Here is a 21109-nt window from a genome sequence, read left to right as displayed (position 1 = left end):
GTGGTTTGGGATCCCCATTCTTCCGCCCCGCCGCAGACCGCGCCCCGCCGCAGACCCCGCCCCGCCGCAGACCCCGCCCCTCAGGTAGGAGGATCCCGCCCCTTAGACGTGGTTACGCCCCCACAGCCACAGCCTCCTCCTCCGCTCCCAGTACGCGCGAGGCGGGGCTCTCAGACCTGCCCAAGCCTCCGTCCTCGTCCCTTCCCGCCCTCGTCGGGCCCCGCCTCCCGCCGGGCCCCGCCCCTCGCCTCCGAGGCCCCTGGGCGAGTCCCGCCCCCCCCGCCGAGACTCCGCCCCTCCCGGTGTGTATTTAAAGAGCTGAACGTCAGCGATTGGTTTGAGTCAGAGACTTCGTCCCCTAATTGGCTGTGCTGAACGGCCGGCTTCTCGCAGTATGGGATGACCCGGAAGTGATTCCCGAGGCACGGGCCGCGTGGATTCGCCTGGCGCGGGGTACCCGTTTGCCACGGCCGCTGCGATGACCAAAATAAAGACAGATCCGGACGGGCCGGAGGCTCAGGCGGAGGCGTGCCTCGGGGAGCGCACTTACCACGAGCTGCTGGTGAATCTGAACCCCATCGCGCAGCCCCTGGCTTCTCGCCGTCTCACGCGGAAGCTCTACAAGTGCATCAAGAAAGGTAGGCGCCTGGGCGGCTCGGTTGGTTGAGCCACTGCCTTCGGCTCAGGTCATGATCCTGGAGTCCTGGACCGAGTCCCGCATCGGGCTCGCTGCTCGTCGGGGAGTCTGCTTCGCCCTCTGACCCTCTTCCCTCTCATGTGCTCTCTCTCTCTCAAATAAATAAAATATTTAAAAAAAAATATATTAAAAAAAAAGGTGCTTGCGGCCGCCGCGGTGGCCGGTGGTGGCGCGGGGGGCGGGCCGCCGCCCCCCGACTGCCTCTTCTGTCGTTGCAGCCGTGAAGCAGAAGCAGATTCGGCGCGGGGTGAAGGAGGTTCAGAAGTTTATCAACAAAGGCGAGAAAGGGTAAGGCTCCCCTCCCGCCGGGTTTTGCGTTTCTGGACGGTGGCGCGGGTATCCCCACTGCGAGGGAGGTGCTCGAAAGTCGGTAAAAGTGATCCACCCCCTATACACGAGGTGATGGAGCCGGCGGTGAGTTCCCTCGGGTACACGTCACTCACAAGAGCTCAGAGGAACACCACCGGGAGAGTGAGTTCCGGGGCTCACGCAGGGTCGAGCCCAGCTTCATTCCCCCGTAGGAAGTCCTGAGATACCTGCGAAGGAATGCACAGGGTGCATGAGAATGCCTTCATGACATCTTTCTCCCCCTCAGGCCAGACCCTAAAGCCTCTCCGTGCTCCGTCTCTGATGTATCCCAGTACATTGTGGATGCTCAAGAGAGAAATGTGCTGGGGGGATGCGATGCTCAGTGGGAAGTCTGACCTAGGGCGCCGGGGTGCTGCCAGAAGATACTGGGTCCCAGGCAGGAGAGAGGATAGTGGTCGACAGAAGCATTGCCTTCTCCTCGGGCTTCCTAAGCCATGGTGAATTTTTTGTACTCAGAGCTTTGCAGGCCACCGGGGGTTAAAGCCAGGGAGTGACATGATTGTGTTTACCCTTGCCAAGATTTTTCTGGCAGCTCTGGAAAGGATCAGGGGCACAAGAGTAGACGAACTTGAGCTAGGAGGCTGCTCCAGTGTAGGAGAGGTGAGGGCAATGTTGATTAGGTTATTGGTGGCGGAAACGGAATGAAAGTGGATGAATCTGAGAGGACTTCGGGAGGTGGAGTGAGGAGGTCTTGATTCCAGCTGAGCAGAGGGCCCACTCACTGAGATAGTGAACAGTGGAGGGGCCCAAGTTTGTGTGGGAAGATCACGAGTTTGGTGCCTTTTAGACACGTGACACCCCCCTCCCCCCAGCAGAACTGTCAAATAGGCAGATGGTCACACAGACTGGGGGCTTGGAAGGGAGAGGCCAGGCAGGAGAGAACAGATTTGGGAGTTGTCAGCACATACATGGCACCTGATGCCGTGGCCATAGCCCAGGTCAGCCAGGGAGAAGGTACTGAGAGGGCAGCCAAGGATTAGGCTGTGAGGAACCAGCACTGAAAGGCCACTCGAAGGAAGAGATGCCGACAGAGGAGAGCCTGGAAGACAAAAGAAAAACTAGGAGAGTGGGCCCAGTACGTGGCACCGAGAGCTCTTTCCTTGTGTTTGCCTCTCACCGCCCCCTGACGACACTCTTCCTTGGTGTCTTCAGGACTCCCAAGGCCCTTGCCCCAGAGCCCTGACAACTTGCCAGCCAGGAGTCCTACCTGAGGGCTCTCGGGCAAGCCTTCATTAGTTCCCTGTGACTCTGGGGACTGAGCTCAGGCTTCCCAGCCTGGCACTCAAGGCCTCGGGGTATGGCCGCTGCCCATCTCTCTAGCCTCCTTGTCTGCCCCCATCCCTACCCTGGATTTCAAAGCCATCCCAGGCCCCCATCCGCCAGCTCCTGGGTTATGTGCAGCCATTTGGATTCTCTCAGCCTCAAATGCTTTCCTCTCCTCCAGCCCCTCCAAGGGCTGCCTGACACCTTCATTCAGCTTTCTGATCTAGTGTCGCCTCCTGATTCCTTTTTTGACACTCGAAGGAGAGCTCAGCTCTCCTCACTCCTTGGTGTCACTCCCATACCTCACCTGTCCCATTGGAATCCCACTTGTCGCCCTGTGTGGCATTGACTTATTTGCCAAGAACTAGGGCTCACCTCCCCAGAGGAAGTGATCACCAAACACAAATTTGCATGCACTTTCAGAAGGTGGGAGATTCGCATCTGGGGTCCTTGAGGGCTGGGGCCATTTTCTCGGTCCAGAGGTAGGGTAGCACTATCGGCTGAAATAAGGAATGGGCAAGTTAGAAATGACGGTGTTTGTCTCACCGCAGGATCATGGTTTTGGCAGGAGACACGTTGCCCATTGAGGTCTACTGCCATCTGCCAGTTATGTGTGAGGACCGGAACTTGCCCTACGTCTATATCCCCTCTAAGACGGTAAGGCACACACGATCCCCCCCGGATCTTGGTCAGCATTAGAGGAGGGGGTCTGGCAGCAGGTCTGTGGGAGCAGGCCATAGTGGGGAAAAATGCAGGCTTTGGAGTTGAGACTGATGTGGATGCATCCTTGGCTCAGTCTCCTCGGCAACTGGGAATTCCCGCCCTTGTGGACCTCAGGAATGACCAAGGAGGTGTGCGTGGACGCGCTCCGTCAGTGAAGATGCCGAGCCCGTGTTAGTCATGTTAGGTGGTTGCGGTGCTTGGGGAAAAAGGGGTGTTCAAGGGACCGTTAGCTGGCCTGGTCCTCACCACAGGGACCAGGAGAACACAGGCCCTGCCTCAGGCGGCAGCCTCGGAGACCAGAAGCCCAGCATAGGCCCAGCGTGGTGGGCCCGAGGCTTGAAAGTTGGCAGAGTTGAAATGCCAGTCAGTGTGATGTGTCTGAGGGCTGGATGGGGCCCGTGGGTCAGGGGTCCGTGACTTCCCAGCATACAGGTGGTGCAGCCTTCCCCCCACATAGGCCTTCCTTCCCTCGTCTGCAGGATCTGGGTGCAGCTGCGGGCTCCAAGCGCCCCACCTGCGTGATCATGGTCAAGCCGCATGAGGAGTACCAGGAGGCTTACGACGAGTGCCTGGAGGAGGTGCAGGCCCTGCCCCCCCCCCATGTGAAGGACTCAGGCACCTGCTCTGGAAGCTGCGGGGCTGGCGGTGGGCCAGCTGAGCTGGCCCACCGCCGCCCGTGCTCACACGTCTCCCTGGGCCCCGTGGCCTGCCTTCTTCCCAGGCTGCTCCATCAGCTCTTTCCGGAAGGCAGAGCCAGCAACAAGCGTCTTCTGTTGCGTGCGTGTGCAGACAGTCCAAGAACGGTGCGTGGGGGAAGTAAATGCTAAGACTAAAGTGTGCTCAGCCTGTGGGTGTGTTTTTCGGCAGCAGCTGCTGGTGGGGCCAAGGAGGTGGTGGGCAGGAGAGAGTGGACGCAGCCTTTCTCACCAGAGAACCCGACGGACTCAGAGGGTGTTGCTTCTGCTGGGCCGCTGGGGCTGGTGCCAGACCCCAGGTGAGAACAGACTCTTTGCTGCCCACCCCCGGCTTCCGCCTCCCACTGGTGGGAGCCGCACCATAAGGCTGCCACAGCAGACCCCATGCACAAAAAGCCTGCGGCCCCCTGTGTTGAAGACACCCCCGTTCCTCTTTCCTCCTTCCCCTGCCTCTACAAGCCCGAAATGCCACTGGGAAACTTCTGGAAGCAATTTAGCCACGCATACAGCACATCTGAAGTAGGCATATGAAGCTAGAGACAAACCCCAGGCCAGCTCTCCTGCTTGGCGTAATGACCCCGGTGACCCAGTCCCTTCAGGCGTCTCAGACTTCGGGTGTCTTCCTCTCTGAAGCCCAGCACGGGGCTCAGTGGGACACACAGCAACCAGGCTCCAGGCACCCTGCTGTCAACCGCAAAGAGCTTGGGATGGATGGTTGGATCCAGTTTTGATTCCAAACTGTCTCCTTTACAAGCTGTGAGCCCTGTAGGGCAAGTCTGTTCATCTTCCTAAATCCCCTCCCTCTGCTTCCTATTCCTAGTAAGGAGGGCATCAGATTTGACACGTTTGTGTAAAAGCCTTGGTCCCATGGTCTGGGGTGACATCCCCGGGCCTTTTCACCCAGGCAGAGATGCACGCTGGGTTCTCTGTGGGTGCGGTGAGCCTGCAGTAACTCCTTGTCGGTGACGCTAAAGGCGGGTGAGGTCAGGAGAAGGCCTGTGAATATATTTGCTCAGTTATAAAACCAGGGCATTCAGTTCAAACCGGACTATTTACAAGGGGGACTGGATACATACAATGGGAGGGGCGGGCGTGGCACTGGGGGCAGGGCTGAAAAGGTCTGTGTTGATGGCCAAGTGCTTTGCTTCTCTGTGGGCTGCTACGGAAGTCACTGGCCCAGAGAAACAGGGCAACTGCAGGAGTGCCGAGGCCAGTGTCTTCCTGTCCTTCCGGCCAAGGAGCCGGCTGCCCAGCACAGACGAGTTCATCTCCCTTCTTGGCCTCTGCCCACAGTGGCGCTCAGCCAGTCGCTTGGAAATGAACCACAGTCCACTGAAGCCAGCCACCCCCACCGGGACAGAGCAAGGCTCGTGGGTGGAAAGCCCTTCTGACAAAGTTCCTTCGAGGCAGGTATCAGAATATGATGCGTTTCCCATCGGCTGGGTTCTGCTCCATGGGGCAGTAGGGACACTTCAGCCTGCACAGGGAGAACAGAGAATGTCTCGGGGGCTGGCCGGAGGTGGGGAACCGAGCCAAGATGGAGCAAAGCCCAGGGCACTTACTTTCCTCCATTGATGAGCTTGTTGAGGGCATCTCGGGAGATCACGTGGCCACAGATGAGCTTGATGGGAGGGTTGGAATCTGACGTCTGCTGCCGGAGGATGGGGCAGGCGAACACCGAGTGGTACCAGCACTTCATGCCCAGTTCGATCTCAATCTGGGGAGGCCAGCGGAGGGCTGAGTTCCACTTCCAGCTGCGGCCGCCCTTCCCAGGGCCTTCTGCCCACACACACCCCCACCCCGCCCGCCAGGCCTCACCGGTAGCTCGTCCTTGTGACTCCAGACCCCTGTGCACTGCCTCTGCTCAATCACAGCCTTAATGTTCATCAGCACAGGCAGCGCCACACAGCCAGAAGCAAAGCTGCGGAACAAAGAGCAGGGGCTGCAGCCGCCCAGACCAAGACCCCGGCGGACAGACAGAGGCACCAGCACACTGGTCATCGGCCTGTGTCTTGGGGCAGGGTGCTCAAGTGGCACATGGTCAGACTGATCCTTGAAAATCTCCCTGGTCGCTCATAAAGCACCACACAGGTAGCTATGTGTGTCCAACCCTAGTGTCATTCTAATGCATCCCAGAGTTTGGGGACCTATGGGAAAGACAAAAGAAAGATCTAGGGGGCAGATACCTGCTCACCCAAACCACTGGAATGCCGCTAGTGTGATGGAGCCAGCGATCAGTTTCAAAAGGGCCCCAGCCTGCCCGTCTCCCCCACTCTGCTGTCGTAATGCCCCTCTGCGACGGGTTATCGTCAATGCGGACACTCAGACACGGGGGCAGATCTGAATCTCGCAGTGACTCAGGCAGGGGCGGGGAGTCAACTGGCTGGCGCCTCAGGGGCTAAGTACCTATGATGCTCAGGGAAATTGTGCACCCGAGAACCATTGTGAGGTGTCCCTGACGTTCCTGCTGGGAAACACTGTCCTTTAACTGGAAACCTTCCCCCTGGGGTGGGGCGGGAGATGCACTGTGGTGCAGCGTGGGATTCCGGGACCAGGTCCACATGCCCTTTATTCCCTGCAAGACCCTGGGCAAGTCCGCGCATGCCTGGGGCCTGTGTGTTTTGTCATCTGTAAAATGAGGAAAACTACCTGTAATTCCTAGGGCCTTGTGGAGTCATGAGAACGTTACTGTGCAGGAGCCTTCCAGGGGAAAGGTCTCCATATGTGTTACTCAGGCACTTTCAAATCTCCCCGAAGGGAAGTGGTCTGAGGGAAGGCCAGGCTGCAGAGGGTCTTGTGATAACTCAGGGGGGAGGTGCAGGCGAGACAGAGACCTCATTCAAAAGACCTTACAGAAGGGGAACCTTGGGCGCCTGGGTGGCTCAGCTGTTAAGCATCTGCCTTGGGCTCAGGGATCGAGCCCTGCATCGGGCTCCCTGCTCAGCGGCGAGTCTGCTTCTCCCTCTCCCACTCCCCCTGCTTGTGTTCCTGCTCTCGTTCTCTCTCTTTTTCAAATAGATAAATAAAATCTTTAAGGAAAACAAAAAGAAGGGGAACCTTGACCCTGCCACTGACCTTGCAGGTGAGACAGAGACCTCATTCAAAAGACCTTACAGAAGGGGAACCTTGGGCGCCTGGGTGGCTCAGTCGGTTAAGCGTCTGCCTTCAGCTCGGGTCATGATCCCAGGGTCCTGGGATCGAGCCCCTCATCAGGCTCCCTGCTCGGCGGGAAGCCTGCTTCTCCCTCTCCCACTCCCCCTGTTTGTGTTCCTGCTGTCGCTCGCTCTCTCTCTGTCAAATAAATAAAATCTTTAAAAAAAAGAAGGGGAACCTTGACCCTGCCACTGACCTTGCAGTGACAGCAGGCCACTACTCTTCCTAACCTCAGTTTCTCCAACTGTAAAATCAGGTAATTCCTCCACAGAAGCATGACTAAGAGAGCCAGTTTAGGTCTGAAAGAACCAAGGACCACCCCTGGCGCATGGAATGGCCTCCACCAATCGTTTCCCCTGAGACCCTCCCAATTGTGCTGCCCCCACAGGGCTGCCCCGTACCTGACGCTGAGAGGTGACTCCACCGAGAGCCCCAGCAGGGAACAAGCATCCCGGGTAAAGGTCTCGCAGATCTCTGCCCAGTGGCTGTTGTCCAGGAGGTGGCAGTAGGGGGACTTCTCCAAGCCCAGTCGCAGGTACACCAGGCTGCCCATCATCACCTGGATCTCTGCAAGGCAACCAGTTCACAGGCACAGGTCAGGGCGAGCAGGGGATCACGGGGCGCGGGCTGGGGCTCGAAGATCCCAGGCCCCTGACCAGGAGGAACGGGCCCTGAGATGCCCTCAGGCAAAATTGATTTTCATTAAAATCCAGTGTGGAGGCAGAGTCTCGGGGCTGCTTCTGCGGGACAAGGACAAGCATCAGGCACAAGGCAATCCCGTAGGGAGCTGAGTTTGAGTTCTCTTCCCATCCTTCCAAGTGCACCAAGGAGCGAGTCTCAGGTTGGCGCTCACATTTTTCTCCTCCAACACTAGCTACTCTCCCTTTTAAAAACTTTCAGGTGGTATCTAGATTTACTAACTCACAGTGCTTGGTCTTTATGATTTCACAAAATGTGAGGTAACAAATGGGTAGGAGTGGAGCTATAGAACCAGTTACTACCAATAGAAGTGGTTACTAATGGTGAGCATCTGGAAGGGGAGACTCCACAGACTGAGGTCTGGAAATCCTGGTGTGACAGAAGAAAGCTGTGGAGAGGCGCCGAGTGAGTCTTAAGGAAATGAGTGGGCTGCTTCTAGATGGGCGAGGCCCGGGCTGAGGCGCAGGAGTGCACACGGCCCCGTGTGCTGAGTGTGGGTGTGCCCCACAGCAGGTGTGCAGAGCGGCCTGAGAAGCTGGAAGGCAGAGGCGGATGCAGGGGAAGAGCCTGGGGTTTGGCGTTCACCTGGGAGACGGTGAGGGAGGGGTCAGAGTTCTCAGGTTGGGGAAAGGCATCCTGGTTACACACAGCCCCTCAGGTAGGGCAGGGACTCGGAGCCCAACCCCCTGAGCCCTGCTGACACCTGCTGGAGCCCGGCAGCCCCCACCCCAGCACCCTGAGCACTCACCTCGCTGGTGCAGCCGTGCAAACGGCTGAAAGTGCCGGGCATAACTGAGGGCCTCCAGCTGCTTCTCAGGGCCGCCTGCCAGGAGGCGGATGAAGTGTAGGCGGTGCAGCTTGAACTCCAGGGAGCTGTTGAGCTCGAGCAGGCGCTGCCTGTGGGAGACGGCCCATCTGGGGAGAAAGGGAGCTGGTGGGGCAGGAGAAGGGGCCCTAGTGGAGCCGGGACTGAGAGGTGGCCTCCCAAAAGTGAGGCCCATGAGACAGGGCTGGAGGTGTGTCAAGTACACCAGGTGACAGGAAAACCACAGATGGGCCCCGTCCCCTCACTGGCCCATCCAAGGGCCAACTTACTCCAACGCTGGCCCTAGGTCTTGTTCGTGCAGAGCTTCCAGGATTCGATTCAACTCGAGGAAAGGCTGCTTAAAGTCCAAGTCCACGTTCAGTGTTGACTCCTGTGGGTACAGCACAATCCCACCACTGAAGGACTGTTTCCAGAACATTCCAGTTCTGTAAGGCCAAGTGTTGCAGGCTGGCCTCCCGGAGTGCAGACTACAAAACCCAAGCCAGCCCCACGGTCTTAGAGACCTGTGTTGAGTAGCATGGTGAGAAAATTATTCCTCTTCAGTCCTCTTAATCACATTGAGAAAGTACCCTTACTTTTATTGCCAGCGTGTTTTTAACACCTAACAAGTGCTACTTTGTCATGTTACTAATCTCCCTTTTTAAGAAAGCGGTATCAGGCCTCAGCTCAGAACCTTGGCGGGCAACCAACTCTAGCTAGAGGTTCATGGCTTCACTTGCCATCATATGTATTTTTAGAGCTATCTTCTATTTATGGCAGGGGCAATGATTTCCCTTCTAAAATAAGTTTATATAAAGAATAGGAAACCAAATATAAAGACAGCCATCGAGTAGAAGCAGAAGAGACAGGTTCCAGCACCTTCCCGGTGAGGCCATTACCTGGCACAGCTCCTCGGCAACACTGAGCATGCCCTGCTGGTACAGGTGCTCCACAATGGCCATCTGCAGGACCTGCTGTTGCTTCTCCCGCGAGTCCCACACCGCATCAGAGACGACGCCACAAATCTCAGAGTCAAAGTTCTGGAGGACAAGAGACAGGGCCCTGTGACTCAGCATTCGCCTTTCCTGCTGAGCCTTGCCCCCCAGGCGCTAGCTCCGGGGTATCCCCACCCCCAGCCCGAGGCTGCCTGCACGCTCACCCTGTCGATGGCTTTGCCCACTCGGGAGACGCTGCTGTGAATGTCCTTGTGGTCCGAAGCCAGTTTCTGCACAGTGTCTTTGATCTTCCGGCAGCACTGGGACATCACCAGGGAGAGGGTGGCTGACAGAGGCGTCCCCTGGAGGGCTGCAGGGAAACACTGGCAGTGAATCAGGACACAGAGAGCACATCTGGCCCCTGCTACCTCTTCTCCACAGCAGCTCAGAGGCCCAGGAGGGAGCCCTGAACTCCAGGGTGAAAGACCCCGGCTTCTGTTCCAGGTCCTGCCACTTTTTAACTGCATGCCTTGGAACTGGTCAAGCAGAGCAAGTGGCTTCATTTTTCGGTTCATTTCCTCACCTGTAAAATGGGGTGACAGTACCGGCCCTGTCCTTTGCTGTGAATTGTAGCTGATTCAGCACTTCCTATGGGAAAGTACTTTATTTCAGCTCATTTAATCCTTCCCACCATGCCCTGCAGTGGACACTGTTAGTACCGGGTCCTGTAGCTGGGGGAGCTGAGGCAGTAGCTTGTTGGGTGACAGCAATGACAGAGCTAAAGCACATGCTCCTCACCATCACACCGGATGGCTCCTTACTGTCTTGAGTGAGACACCGTGTTTGAGAAGGCTTTGGGCCATAAGGCGCTGTCCCCAGGTTAACGCCTCTTACCAACCCAGAGGATACTGCCAGGGAAGTTCAGGGATGTTTCTGGCTCAGGACTCCAAGACTGTGCGGTTTCCACCCTCATGGCTGGGCCAGAATCAGACGTACCACCAAGAGCACATGGGACTTGGAAGAGAGGAGGTCAGACAGAGCATCTGCCCCTTTCTCCAGCCCAGCATCTAGGTGCCTTCTTTAGATGGCAACACCTTGGTTCAGGGAAAGAAACATGACCCAGGAGAGCCAGGGAGCGTCTCGGCTCCAAGACCAGAAGCCCTGGAAGAGAGATGGATTCTAGGGGCGCCTGGGTGGCTCAGTCGTTGGGCGTCTGCCTTTGGCTCAGGTCGTGATCCCTGGGTTCTGGGATCGAGCCCTGTATCGGGCTCCCTACTCAGACGGAAGCCTGCTTCTCCCTCTCCCACTCCCCCTGCTTGTGTTCCCTCTCTCACTGTCTCTCTGTCAAATAAATAAATAAAATCTTTAAAAAAAAAGAGAGAGAGAGAGATGCATTCTACCAAGTCGCTGAACACACAGAATGGGAAATGGAGCTGCTGGAGCACCGTGACCTCCTGCGGGGGGCGGGGGGGGCACTGCTCTGAGAATGAAGACAGTGTAGACTGAAGGGATCCCATGAGCACCTGGATCCAGCCGGGCCTGGACATTTCAGTTACCTGAGTCCATGAATCCAGTGTTCCCCACCCCCGCCTGTTCATTTAACCTGGTCTGAGCTGGGTTGCTGGCACCAGTAACTGAATGCCTCCGACAAATACTGACCAGAGGCCCCCCCACCTACACAGGGAGACGGGGCAGCACCGCATTCCACTCTGACACTGCCACCCACCCAAACCCCAGCTTGCCACTCATCTCTCACATTCTGCTCCATCCAGGTCACAGAGGACCACACTCTGCACAGTCCCTGGCCACATTCCCTTTAGGACAAAGCAACAGCTCTCAGGAAACCAAAGCTCCCCAACCCTTCTTTAAAGTAAGCTCTAGGCCCAACATGGGGCTTGAACTCAAAACCCCAAGATCAAAAGTCACATGCTCCACCAGCTGAGCCAGCCAGGCACCCTGAAACCAACACCTTTTAACCTGAAATCCCCAAATCTTCTCTGCCCAAAGATGCCCCTGAAACCATTAGCACTGACAAACCCCCATCTGAGAAAACATGGTCTCCCTGTAAACACCCTGCAGCAGGCCACCACCATTTGTTAACCAATGGCACAGCATAAGAGCGTTTCAGACCCGCAAGAGGAAACCATTCTACCACACGGTTAACGGGCCATCGGAAGCAAGGACTCAGGCCTGAGCATTTACTACAGCATGGCACAACCACAGGATGCAATGGTAAGCAACCAGGTGCAAGAATGAGGCAGAAATCTACGTAGTGAGACAGAACATTCTCGGAGACAAACTGGAGGGGGGAAAAGGTGCAGAAAAGCACACGCTTGAGGCTACCCTTTGTGTTTAAAAAAAGGGTGGGGACAGACACACATGCCACCTGTGTGTGCACACAGATGCTGTCCGGGAGGCATGCCTGGGAAGTTGGGGGCAGGGGTGACTCGGGGGGTGGGGTGGCGCACAGGGACTGGCAAGCGGGGCTGAAGGGGAGACTCACTTTCCCTGTAAGCTCTTTTGACTTTGAAGTCTTTCCTATGTGCATGCTTTCTTTAAAAAAATACATTAAAAGGAAAAACTCTACTCTGCAGATTTGTTTTTCACGGAAGTACGAAGTGTAGCAATTCCGAAAATACTTCTCTCTGTACCGCAGAAATCAAGCAGATGGGAGATGTATTGCCGGTGTTGGGAGGCTATGCACTGGTGCAGAAAAGAGACACAGCTATGGATGGGGGAGGTCTAGGAAGAACCCTGTGATACAGGACTGAAACTGGGGGTAATCAGTGTAAACTCATGGCCTGCAACGTGCAGAGAGATAGATCTGTCTGCTAAAAACCCAGAAACACCGACACCTCAGGTACAACCCAGACCTTGGTTTCCAAATACCATTTTCCACCCAAAGAACATCTCCTTGAAAAAATTACTTACTCCAGGGATTATCTTAATGTGCCAGAAAGCTAGGAAGTGATAAATAGTAATAAATAAAAAGGCTGGGCCAGGGCGCCTGGGTGGCTCAGTTGGTTAAGCGACTGCCTTCGGCTCAGGTCATGATCCTGGAGTCCCGGGATCGGGATCGAGTCCCGCATCGGGCTCCCCGCTCAGCGGGGAGTCTGCTTTTCCCTCTGCCTGCCGCTCCCCCTGTTTGTGCTCTCTCTCTGACAAATAAATAAAATATTTTTAAAAAAAGAGAGAAAAGACAACCCATATGATAGAATATCCAGTGCGGTTCTAATATTAAAGAGTACATAAGAACTCGTACAACTCAACAATAAAAAGAGAACCCAATTAAAAAATGGGAAGCAATTTAAGTAGACAGTTCTTTGATGAAGATAAACAAATGGTCAACAAGCTCACTCATGAAAAGATGCTCAGCAGCATTAGTCACTAGGGAAGTGCAGAGCAAAACCACAGTAAGAAAGCCCTTCATACCCACGAGGATGGCCATCATCAAAAAGATAAAAATAAGCCTTGGTGAGGATACAGAGAAATTGGAACCCTCATGCATTGCTGGTGAGAACGAGTAAATTATTGCAACTACATTTGGAAAACAGCTTGCCCATTCCTCAAAAAGTTAACAGAGTTACTATATGACCCAGGACAGAAAAGAATCAAGTACTGATTCATGCTACAACAGGTATAAACCTTGAAAACATGCTCAGTGAAAGAAGCCAGACACAAAAGGTTGCACATCGTAAGACTGCATTTATATGAAGTATCCAGAACAGGTAATCCACAGAGAAAGTAGGTAAGTGGTTGCAGGGTCTGAAAGAGGGGGAGAAACCACATGACTGTTAGTGGGTAGCGTTTGTTTTCAGGGTGATGCAAATGTTCTGAAATTAGACAATAGTAATAATGGTACAACTCTGTAAATATACTAAAAATAAACTCAAAAACTGTACACTTTAAGAAGGTGAATTTTAATGTGAATTATGCTCAATTTAAAAAAAAAGGACATGGGCGCCTGGGTGGCTCAGTTGGTTAAGCCACTGCCTTCGGCTCAGGTCATGATCCTGGAGTCCCGGGATCAAGTCCCGTATCGGGCTCCCTGCTCGGCAGGGGGTCTGCTTCTCCCTCTGCCCCTCTTCCTTCTCATGCTCTCTGTCTCTCATTATCTCCCTCTCAAATAAATAATCTTTAAAAAAAAAAAAAAAGGACATAGGAATAAGGGGTGACCTCTGGTCAATCTAAGACAATTTAAGCATCAAAATAAATAACAACAGTAACGGATTTTAACCCAATGAATAAAATAAGAATCTATGAGGTGTGAGCTGGTAACAAATAAGGGAAAAAGGAAAGCTGAATGCCAACAACTACAGTTGACCCTTGAACAACATGGGGGTTTAGGGCACCACCCCGTGCAGTTAAAAATCTGTGTATAACTTTTGACTCCCCAAAAACACAACTACTAATAGCCTATTGGTGACAGGAAGCCTTACCAATAACACAGTCAAATGACACATATTTGGTACGTCACCTGTGTTATATACTGTATTTTTACAATAAAGCTAAAAAAGAAAAAAAGAAAATGTCATTGAGAAAGTCATAAAAAAAGAAAATACATTTACAGTACTGTACTGTATTTGCTGAAAAACAAATCTGCATGTAAGTGGACCCGCACAGTTCAAACCTGTGTTGTTCAAGGGCCAACTGTACATAAGGAATGAGAGAGCAGGAAAAGTCACCCGTGTTGCTTTATAATAACTGATTTAGGCAAGAATCACCCCTGGGCCAGTGGGCTCAGATACGATAAAGTACAGGCCATTTGTAGAGGCTCAAAAGCATCTCCCCTAAAATTTCTTACTAATTAACTGTAAAGAAATATTAACTTTACACAGAGGGAACCTGGCCGACACCGTCTTAACCAAGTGATCACAGTTCACATTGCCAATCAGGGAATGAGCTGACACCCTGTACCTCCTGATGTGACTGACGCCCTGAGAACCAGATCACTTCCAAAGTACTGTGCTGCCCAAGATGCAACATCTGGGCGAGGAGGAGGAGACAGCAGGCAAGCCTAAACCAAGAGAGATTCTGCAAAATCATTAGCCTTACTGCTTCGAAATCGTGAATGTCATGAAAGACAAGCAAGTGGGAGGAATGTCCACAGTTAAAAAAAAACAAAGATGAGGGGCGCCTGGGTGACTCAGTCATTAAGCATCTGCCTTCTGCTCAGGTCATGATCCAGGGGTCCTGGGATCGAGCCCCGCATCAGGCTCCCTACTGTACAAGGGTCAAGCCTGCTTCTCCCTCTCCCACTCCCCCTGCTTGTGTTCCTTCTCTTGCTGTCTCTCTCTGTCAAAGAAATAAAATCTTAAAACAACAACAACAACAACAACAACAAAAAACCCAAAGATGAGACATGAGAAACCACACACGGTGCCTCATCTTGGATTGAATCCTAGAATGGAGACTAAAATTAAAATATTTTATGAAAATTATCGGACAGTGACAAAACTGAAGTATGAGCTATATTCATTAGGTCATAATACTGTATTAATGTTTAGTTTCTTGATTTAATAATTACGCTGTATTTACATAAAAGAACGCCCTTGACCTTAGGAAATACGTACTGAAAGTTTAGGGGGAAAGTGGTAGGATAGCCGCAACTGACTTTCAAATGGTTAAAAAGTAAGAGTAGGCAAAAGAAGTGATAAAGCCAGCATGGCACCGTATAAGCAGTTGGTGTTTTCTGTAAATCTGAAATGATCTCAAAATGTCTTAAAAATTCAAAGTAGAAAAGCAAATGGAACAGAGAATATAAAATGAAAATCTAAGTGAAAATAATCTCAGGTAAACTAATAATTTCTGTTGGGCTTTCTGAAATAGCTCGGAATGACTTCCATGACCCCACCCGAAGGAGGCCTAGGCATCCACGGACTGATGTCCAAACCATCATCCTTCTAGAAGCCCGTCACCAAGTGGCCTCGGGGAGCTCCCAGGCCCCCGGGGAGGCAGACGTGGGGCTCGGGGCGGGGGACACACGCACCTGCACTGGCCAGCTCAGCCCTCAGCTGGCCCACGTAGTGCAGCAGCTCCTCCAGGCTCTGCTCGCAGTGCTGCCCGTAGGTCAGGAACTTCTGCAGGACCCTGTCCACCTCCCTCTCCACGCTCGCACACTGCTCCATGGTGGCCTCTGCCTGTGGGCGGGAGGGGTCGGCTGCGGCAGGCCCCACTTGGGCTAGGGGGCTCGCCGCGGAGGGCCCCCAGGCCCCCCTCACCACGCCCACGTCATTTATCCTTGCGCAGAAATTCCTGGCTTAACATACGTGTCCACAGCGCCTGTCACCCTGAGCCAGGGTGCCCCGGAGGGACCAGGCAGGCGTGAGGACATGTGTTTTGAATCATGGTGACCAAATTACCGTTTCCAACTCTTTTCATTCTATAATCCCTGTTCATTTCTTTTGAATCAGGGGAGAGAATAGGCCTCACAGAGTCCTCAGCAGGCAATGCTATCTACTAGAAATACATACAAATATCGCCTATTTTCATATTGCATGTATGTTTATATACTCATCATAAGCACCTTCTTCTTCAATTAATGGGCTTGGTTTTCCACAGACTACAGTGATAGAAGCCAGGAAGGCAGCCCTTGAATGGCCGATAATTGAAAAGCCAGCCTAAGGAACAACTGCCAAGCACGTGTGCCTGATGGGCTTTGCCCACCACTCCAGCCTCAGTCTCCCCTGCTGCTCACCCTGTGTCCAGCCAGCCAGAACCGCTGCTCCCTCCCAACTCCGGGCCCGGGTTCATGCTGCTTCCTCTCCCTGTTAGGTTGTTAGCCCTTCCCTCACCAACTGCTTGAGAAGCCAGCTCATCCTTTCCACATCGGCTCGGAGACCACCTCCTCCAGCAGCCATCCCCTCCTCCCTGCTGCCACCTGGCTCCCTCAGCTCCCACGTGGCACCCTTCTGTTTCAGTTTTGATCACCAGGTAAGGACCTATTTGAGGGCCTGCCTCCCCCATCAGACTAGAACATCTCCTGTTCATGTAACACACCCATCCCTCCTCATTATAGCACTAAAAGAAAGCTGACTTTTCTGGTCCCACCAGCGAGGTGCCCTTCCTAAGTCCCTTTCACTCTGGGCCACTGCCCCCCTCTATTCCAGAGCAGCCTTTGACACTGACCATGTGAACAGCCCTCAAAATGCTGGCGACAGACTTTCCTCCCTATCCTTTCATCTAAAGGATTTGAAATGAAGGGCTCTCTCAAATGTTCAAATCTGGCCAGCTGTCCATTCTCTCAAAGAAGGGTCATCACAAGAATCCTATGGCCAAGGTGACCACCGGGATGCTCCAGGTTTCACCAGACTCCCCATTCCCCCCGGCACCGCCAGTCCTGGCCCAGCCTGTAGTCACTGTCTCCTTACAGTGGATGAGTGGTGGGGAAATGGCAACCAGGGCCTGAGATGTGTTTTTGCCCTCTCTCCTTACGGTTGATGCCTTCACACTAGAATTTGTAATCATAATCATGATGTCCGGAAGACATGCCTTCCTCTTCGTGCCCCCTGAGCAAACACCCTATAACTGAATATGATCCATCATGGGCAAAATATACCAGGGACTCCTGTCTGAAACAATATCATAATCATAATTATTACTGCTATTATTAAACATTTCATTGGGGCTTATTATGTGACAAGCACCATTCTAACAATGTTGCATGCATCAACTAATTTATTTAATTCTTACCAAAACACTATAAGGTAGGTACAGTTATTAGACCCACTTTACAGATAAGAGAATGAGACACAGAAAGATTAAATAAGTTGCCCAAGGTCACACGGCTGAGAAAGGGAGGACCTGAGAAGTGAAGCCAGGGCTTCCAGCTCCAGAGCCCTTCTCGGAAGCACTTCACATCACATTACTCTCTGGACCAGCTTAACAGCCCGCTATCTCACCAGGAAGGGAAAGTGGCCAAGATGTGTGATTGGAGTAAGTATATAGCAATGATTAATGATGACAAGAAACAGGAAATTAACCACAGAGGCTGTGAGACGGTCACCTAGGAAAGATGGCAGCACAAGAGAAATGTTTGCCAAGAGTCTGGGAACCAGAATCACAATTTACCAAATATAAATACAGCTCAAGAAAGGTCAGGACTGGGGCACCTGGGTGGCTCACTCAGTTAAGCGTCTGCCTTCGGCTCAGGTCATGGTCCCAGGGTCCTGGGATCAAGTCCTTCATCGGGCTCCCTGCTCAGTAGGGAGCCTGCTTCTCCCTCTGCCTGTCGTTCCCCCTGCTTGTGCTCTCTGTCTCTGTCAAATAAATAAATAAAATTAAAAAAAAAAAAGGTCAGGAACTCACCAAGGTCAAACAGACTAGCCCTGGCGGACACCAACTGATAAAAGGATTATCTCAGGGAAGCCCAAGTCAGCATCCTGAAATTGTATTAAAGAGCTGAGGAAGGGGGCGCCTGGGTGCCTCAGTGGGTTAAGCATCTGCCTTCGGCTCAGGGCATGATCTCAGGGTCCTGGGATCCAGCCGCGTTGGGTTCCCTGCTCAGCGGGGAGTCTGCTTCTCCCTCTCCCTCTGCTCCTCTCCCACTCATGCTTGCTTGCTTGCTCTCTCTCAAATAAATACAATCTTTAAAAAAAAAAAAAAAAACTGAGGAAGAAGATGCATACAAGGATTTTCATCCCAGCACTCTGTTGTGGCAGGAAGGGGCAGACGATCTAGGAGCCTTAGCACTGGGGAACTGGTAAGTCAGGGAACTAAAACATGGGAAAGGCATCTATGGAAACCTGCATAGCACTTAGAAACCATGTTCTAGATCTACTGACAGGAGCATCAGTAACATCCCCAAACATGGTACTGAGGGGGAAATAAAGCAAAATGAACTCTAGGCAGAATACCATTTATGGTAAATTAAAAATGTATACATGCAGGAGCACCTGGCTGGCTCAGTCAGTACGGCGTGCGACTCTTGTTCTCAAGGTTGTGAGTTCAAACCCCATGTTGGGTGTGGACCCCTACTTAAAAAAGAAAGAAAAAAAGAAAATAGGTGTGTCTGGGGGGCTTAGTTGGTTGAGCGTCGGACTCTTGATTTTGGCTCAGGTCATGATCTCAGGGTCACTCTCAGAGCGGAGTCTGCTTGAGATTCTCTCTCCCTCTCCCTCTGCTGCTCCCCACCTCGTGAGGAGGTCTCTCTCTCTCAATAAAAAGTAAATTTAAAAAAATATTAAGAATAAATAAAGTGTGTCTTTTTAAAATTTTTTTTAAAGATTTTATTTATTTGTGAGACAGAGCATGAGGCAGAGAGCAAGCAAGCAAGCACAGGACGGGGGTGGGTATCAGAGGGAGAGGGAGAAGCAAGGCTCTCCACTGAGGAGGGAGCCTGACATGGGGCTCGATCCCAGGACCCTCTCATGACCTGAGTTGAAGGCAGATGCTTAACCGACTGAGACACCCAGGTGCCTCTAGGGTGTGTCTTTTTTTTTTTTTTAAGATTTTATCTATTCACTTGAGAGAGAGGGAGAGCATGATGGGGGGAGGATCAGAGGGAGAAGCAGACTCCCCGCTGAGCAGAGAGCCCGCCGTGGGACTTGATCCCAGGACCCCAGGACCACGACCCAAGCAGAAGGCAGCTTCCTAACCAACAGAGCCACCCAGGAGCCCTAGAGTGTCTTTAAAGAAAAAAATCTATGCATACAACCAAAGACACATGCAAACACATCAGAATGGTTTCCTACGGTGGGTGCGGGAGGAGGAGTGGGGATAAAAGAGAATACATCAATAAATACAAAAGAGATGAAGGCCCTGCCTGAACCAATTAAATGTATAATGAACTGAGAAGTCTGATTAACTCGATTAAAAAATCTAAAATAAAATAAAGAAGCTGGGGAAACAGAACGGCTTGCCTGTATCCCACCCAGAAAGCCCAGGAGGCTAACTCAGTCTGTCCCTGGTGAACCGCTCTGCCTGAACCCACTCAGTCATCTGTCATCTGGCACTGGGGCGGATGAGTGCGTGCATTTGTCTTTCACAACTTCATGATGAATCCAGTGGAATTTCAGGTCCATTTCAAGCCCTCCTCCCCAAGGTCTCACCTGCACAGAAATGATCCACCAGGTGATCCCTCCGAAACACATCAACTCCTGTCACCCCTTGACTCAACACTGCATGGCCTGACACACAAGCCCTGTGTAATTAAACATTTGCTTCCTTTGCACAAGCTGTTCCTGTGTCCAGAGTGCCCTCTGCACTTCTCTGCACAGAGACCCCAAGCTGCAGTTTAATCACCAGCTCCCCGCAAAGCCCTCAGGGAAATCCCCCAGTCTCCTCTGCTTCAGACACCTCTACGGAGCACACCCATACCACACAACTCTGAGTCCTCAGCCCTGTGGCACCGTAACTGCCTGTCCACAGGTCTCCCCCCACCAGACAGTGAGCTGCTCAGGCCTGGAGACCTTTCTCCCCAGTGACTGTTCAGTGAATGCTTGCTGATTAAATGGTGCATCCACATCCTAACTCTAGGGCTAGGGGGCCTGGGCTCAAACCTGCAGGGGGGTTGACAGGAAGAGATACGACCGAAGTATTAAAATCCCCACTTAGGCACGCATGGGTTTTGTCCCCAGACTTCAGCATCGTGAAACAGAAGGGCCCCTTCTGGGGCGAAAGGGAAGAAGTTTGTGCAAATCATGGAAAGGTCCTCTTTGCCTGACACAGAACTGGACAGCCTCCACTGACCCAACTCTTACACTTCCGCACCCCTCAACTCTATCCAGTCTCCACCCTACCCACCACTCCTCTCCTTAAAACCCAATAGATTCCTACTGTATTCAGAATAACCCCCCTTCCTTTATTTATTTATCTTTAGTAATCTCTACACCCAATGTGGGGCTGGAATTCACCACCCAGAGATCAAGAGTCACATGCTCCTCTGACTGAGCCCGCCTGCCGCCCCCCACCCTTTTTATGGCCTAGGAATCTCTATATGAGTTGACTCCCAACCACCCCTGCAGCCTTATCTACCACTCTCCCCCTCACTGGCCATACTCCAACCACACTAGCCTCCTTCCTGTCCTTGACAAGTTTATTTCTGTCTCAGGGCCTTTGCACTAGCTGTTCCCTCTGCCTGATACAACTCTTCCCCAAAATGTTCCCATGACTGGCTCCTTATCAGGGTCCTGTGTCCACGTCACCTCTTCAGAGATGCTCTCCTACCCACATCTAATGTCGACCCCTCTGCTCCACCCCCACGCCAGACATTCCATCTTATCACTCTGTTCCTTTTCTTCTCTGCACATCTCTATTTAGTTTCAAATCTTTTTTTTTTTTTTTTTTGGTCATTAACCGAAACTGGAAGGAGGGCAAAGCTCACCATCTCCCCTAGGCTGCAGCTCCTACTAGAAGCTTCACCTGCATTAACGTGCAAAATGACTGGCGAACTCCCACTCATCCTTCCAAAGACCCTCCCTGCTCGAAAGCTCCGTCTGGCCCCCTCGTCCACACCGGGTTACCTGCGATCCGACCGGGTCGCACCGGGACCGGACGTCTCAGTTCGCGCGACTCCCCCGGCAGAGGCGGCTCCCCGAGGGTCCTACGAGTCCGTGTGACTCCAGCTCCCGGCCCGACGACTGAGCAGAAAGCCAGCCCAGGGGCAGGCTGGCGCCGCGGCGTGTCGGGGCTTCGGAGAAGGCCCGGGGCCTGGGAGCCCGGCCGAGCTGCCGTCCCCCGCGCCCCCGTCGGCCGGCCCGGCGCACCTCGCCCTCCGCCCGCACCTCCTGGCCCGGAAGCCAGCCGGCTCTCACCTCGTCCCCGCAGCCGG

At 53.0% G+C, this 21109-nt stretch overlaps 2 protein-coding genes and 1 long non-coding RNA gene across 7 annotated transcripts; 1 reads left to right on the top strand and 2 right to left on the bottom strand.

Annotated features, from left to right (window-relative positions):
* Positions 1–384: 384 nt before the first annotated feature.
* NHP2 (NHP2 ribonucleoprotein) lies at positions 385–3886 on the top strand. Its single transcript, XM_025862644.2, has 4 exons — positions 385–638; positions 916–985; positions 2881–2986; positions 3532–3886. Exons 1-4 carry the CDS (start codon positions 479–481, stop codon positions 3877–3879), a joined length of 684 nt encoding a protein of 227 aa, XP_025718429.1. The 5' UTR covers positions 385–478; the 3' UTR covers positions 3880–3886.
* LOC141371619 (uncharacterized) lies at positions 980–2886 on the bottom strand. The gene is made up of 3 exons (XR_012376708.1): positions 2705–2886; positions 1975–2105; positions 980–1233 (listed from the first exon to the last, which is right to left on the bottom strand). It is a non-coding gene; the product is annotated as an uncharacterized lncRNA (long non-coding RNA).
* Positions 3887–4733: 847 nt separating the features above from the next.
* RMND5B (required for meiotic nuclear division 5 homolog B) lies at positions 4734–20942 on the bottom strand. 5 transcript variants are annotated; one of them, XM_073887600.1, is made up of 11 exons: positions 20802–20928; positions 17410–17597; positions 15329–15479; positions 9564–9709; positions 9304–9444; positions 8695–8795; positions 8348–8514; positions 7302–7467; positions 5566–5668; positions 5310–5464; positions 4734–5224 (listed from the first exon to the last, which is right to left on the bottom strand). In XM_073887600.1, the coding sequence occupies exons 3-11, from the start codon at positions 15465–15467 to the stop codon at positions 5161–5163; spliced, it is 1182 nt and encodes a 393-aa protein (XP_073743701.1). In that variant the 5' UTR covers positions 15468–15479; positions 17410–17597; positions 20802–20928; the 3' UTR covers positions 4734–5160. The 5 variants fall into 5 exon arrangements, with proteins under 5 accessions (XP_073743701.1, XP_073743700.1, XP_073743702.1 ...); XM_073887599.1 differs by having other exon boundaries at positions 17451–17597; XM_073887601.1 differs by having other exon boundaries at positions 17464–17597.
* Positions 20943–21109: the final 167 nt, after the last annotated feature.

The sequence above is a fragment of the Callorhinus ursinus genome, unplaced genomic scaffold (assembly GCF_003265705.2).
Source record: "Callorhinus ursinus isolate GAN/ISIS: 27379988/994484 unplaced genomic scaffold, GSC_fseal_2.0 scaffold81, whole genome shotgun sequence".
Lineage (NCBI taxonomy): Eukaryota > Metazoa > Chordata > Mammalia > Carnivora > Otariidae > Callorhinus > Callorhinus ursinus.
This window is presented reverse-complemented; position numbering and strand designations above follow the sequence as displayed.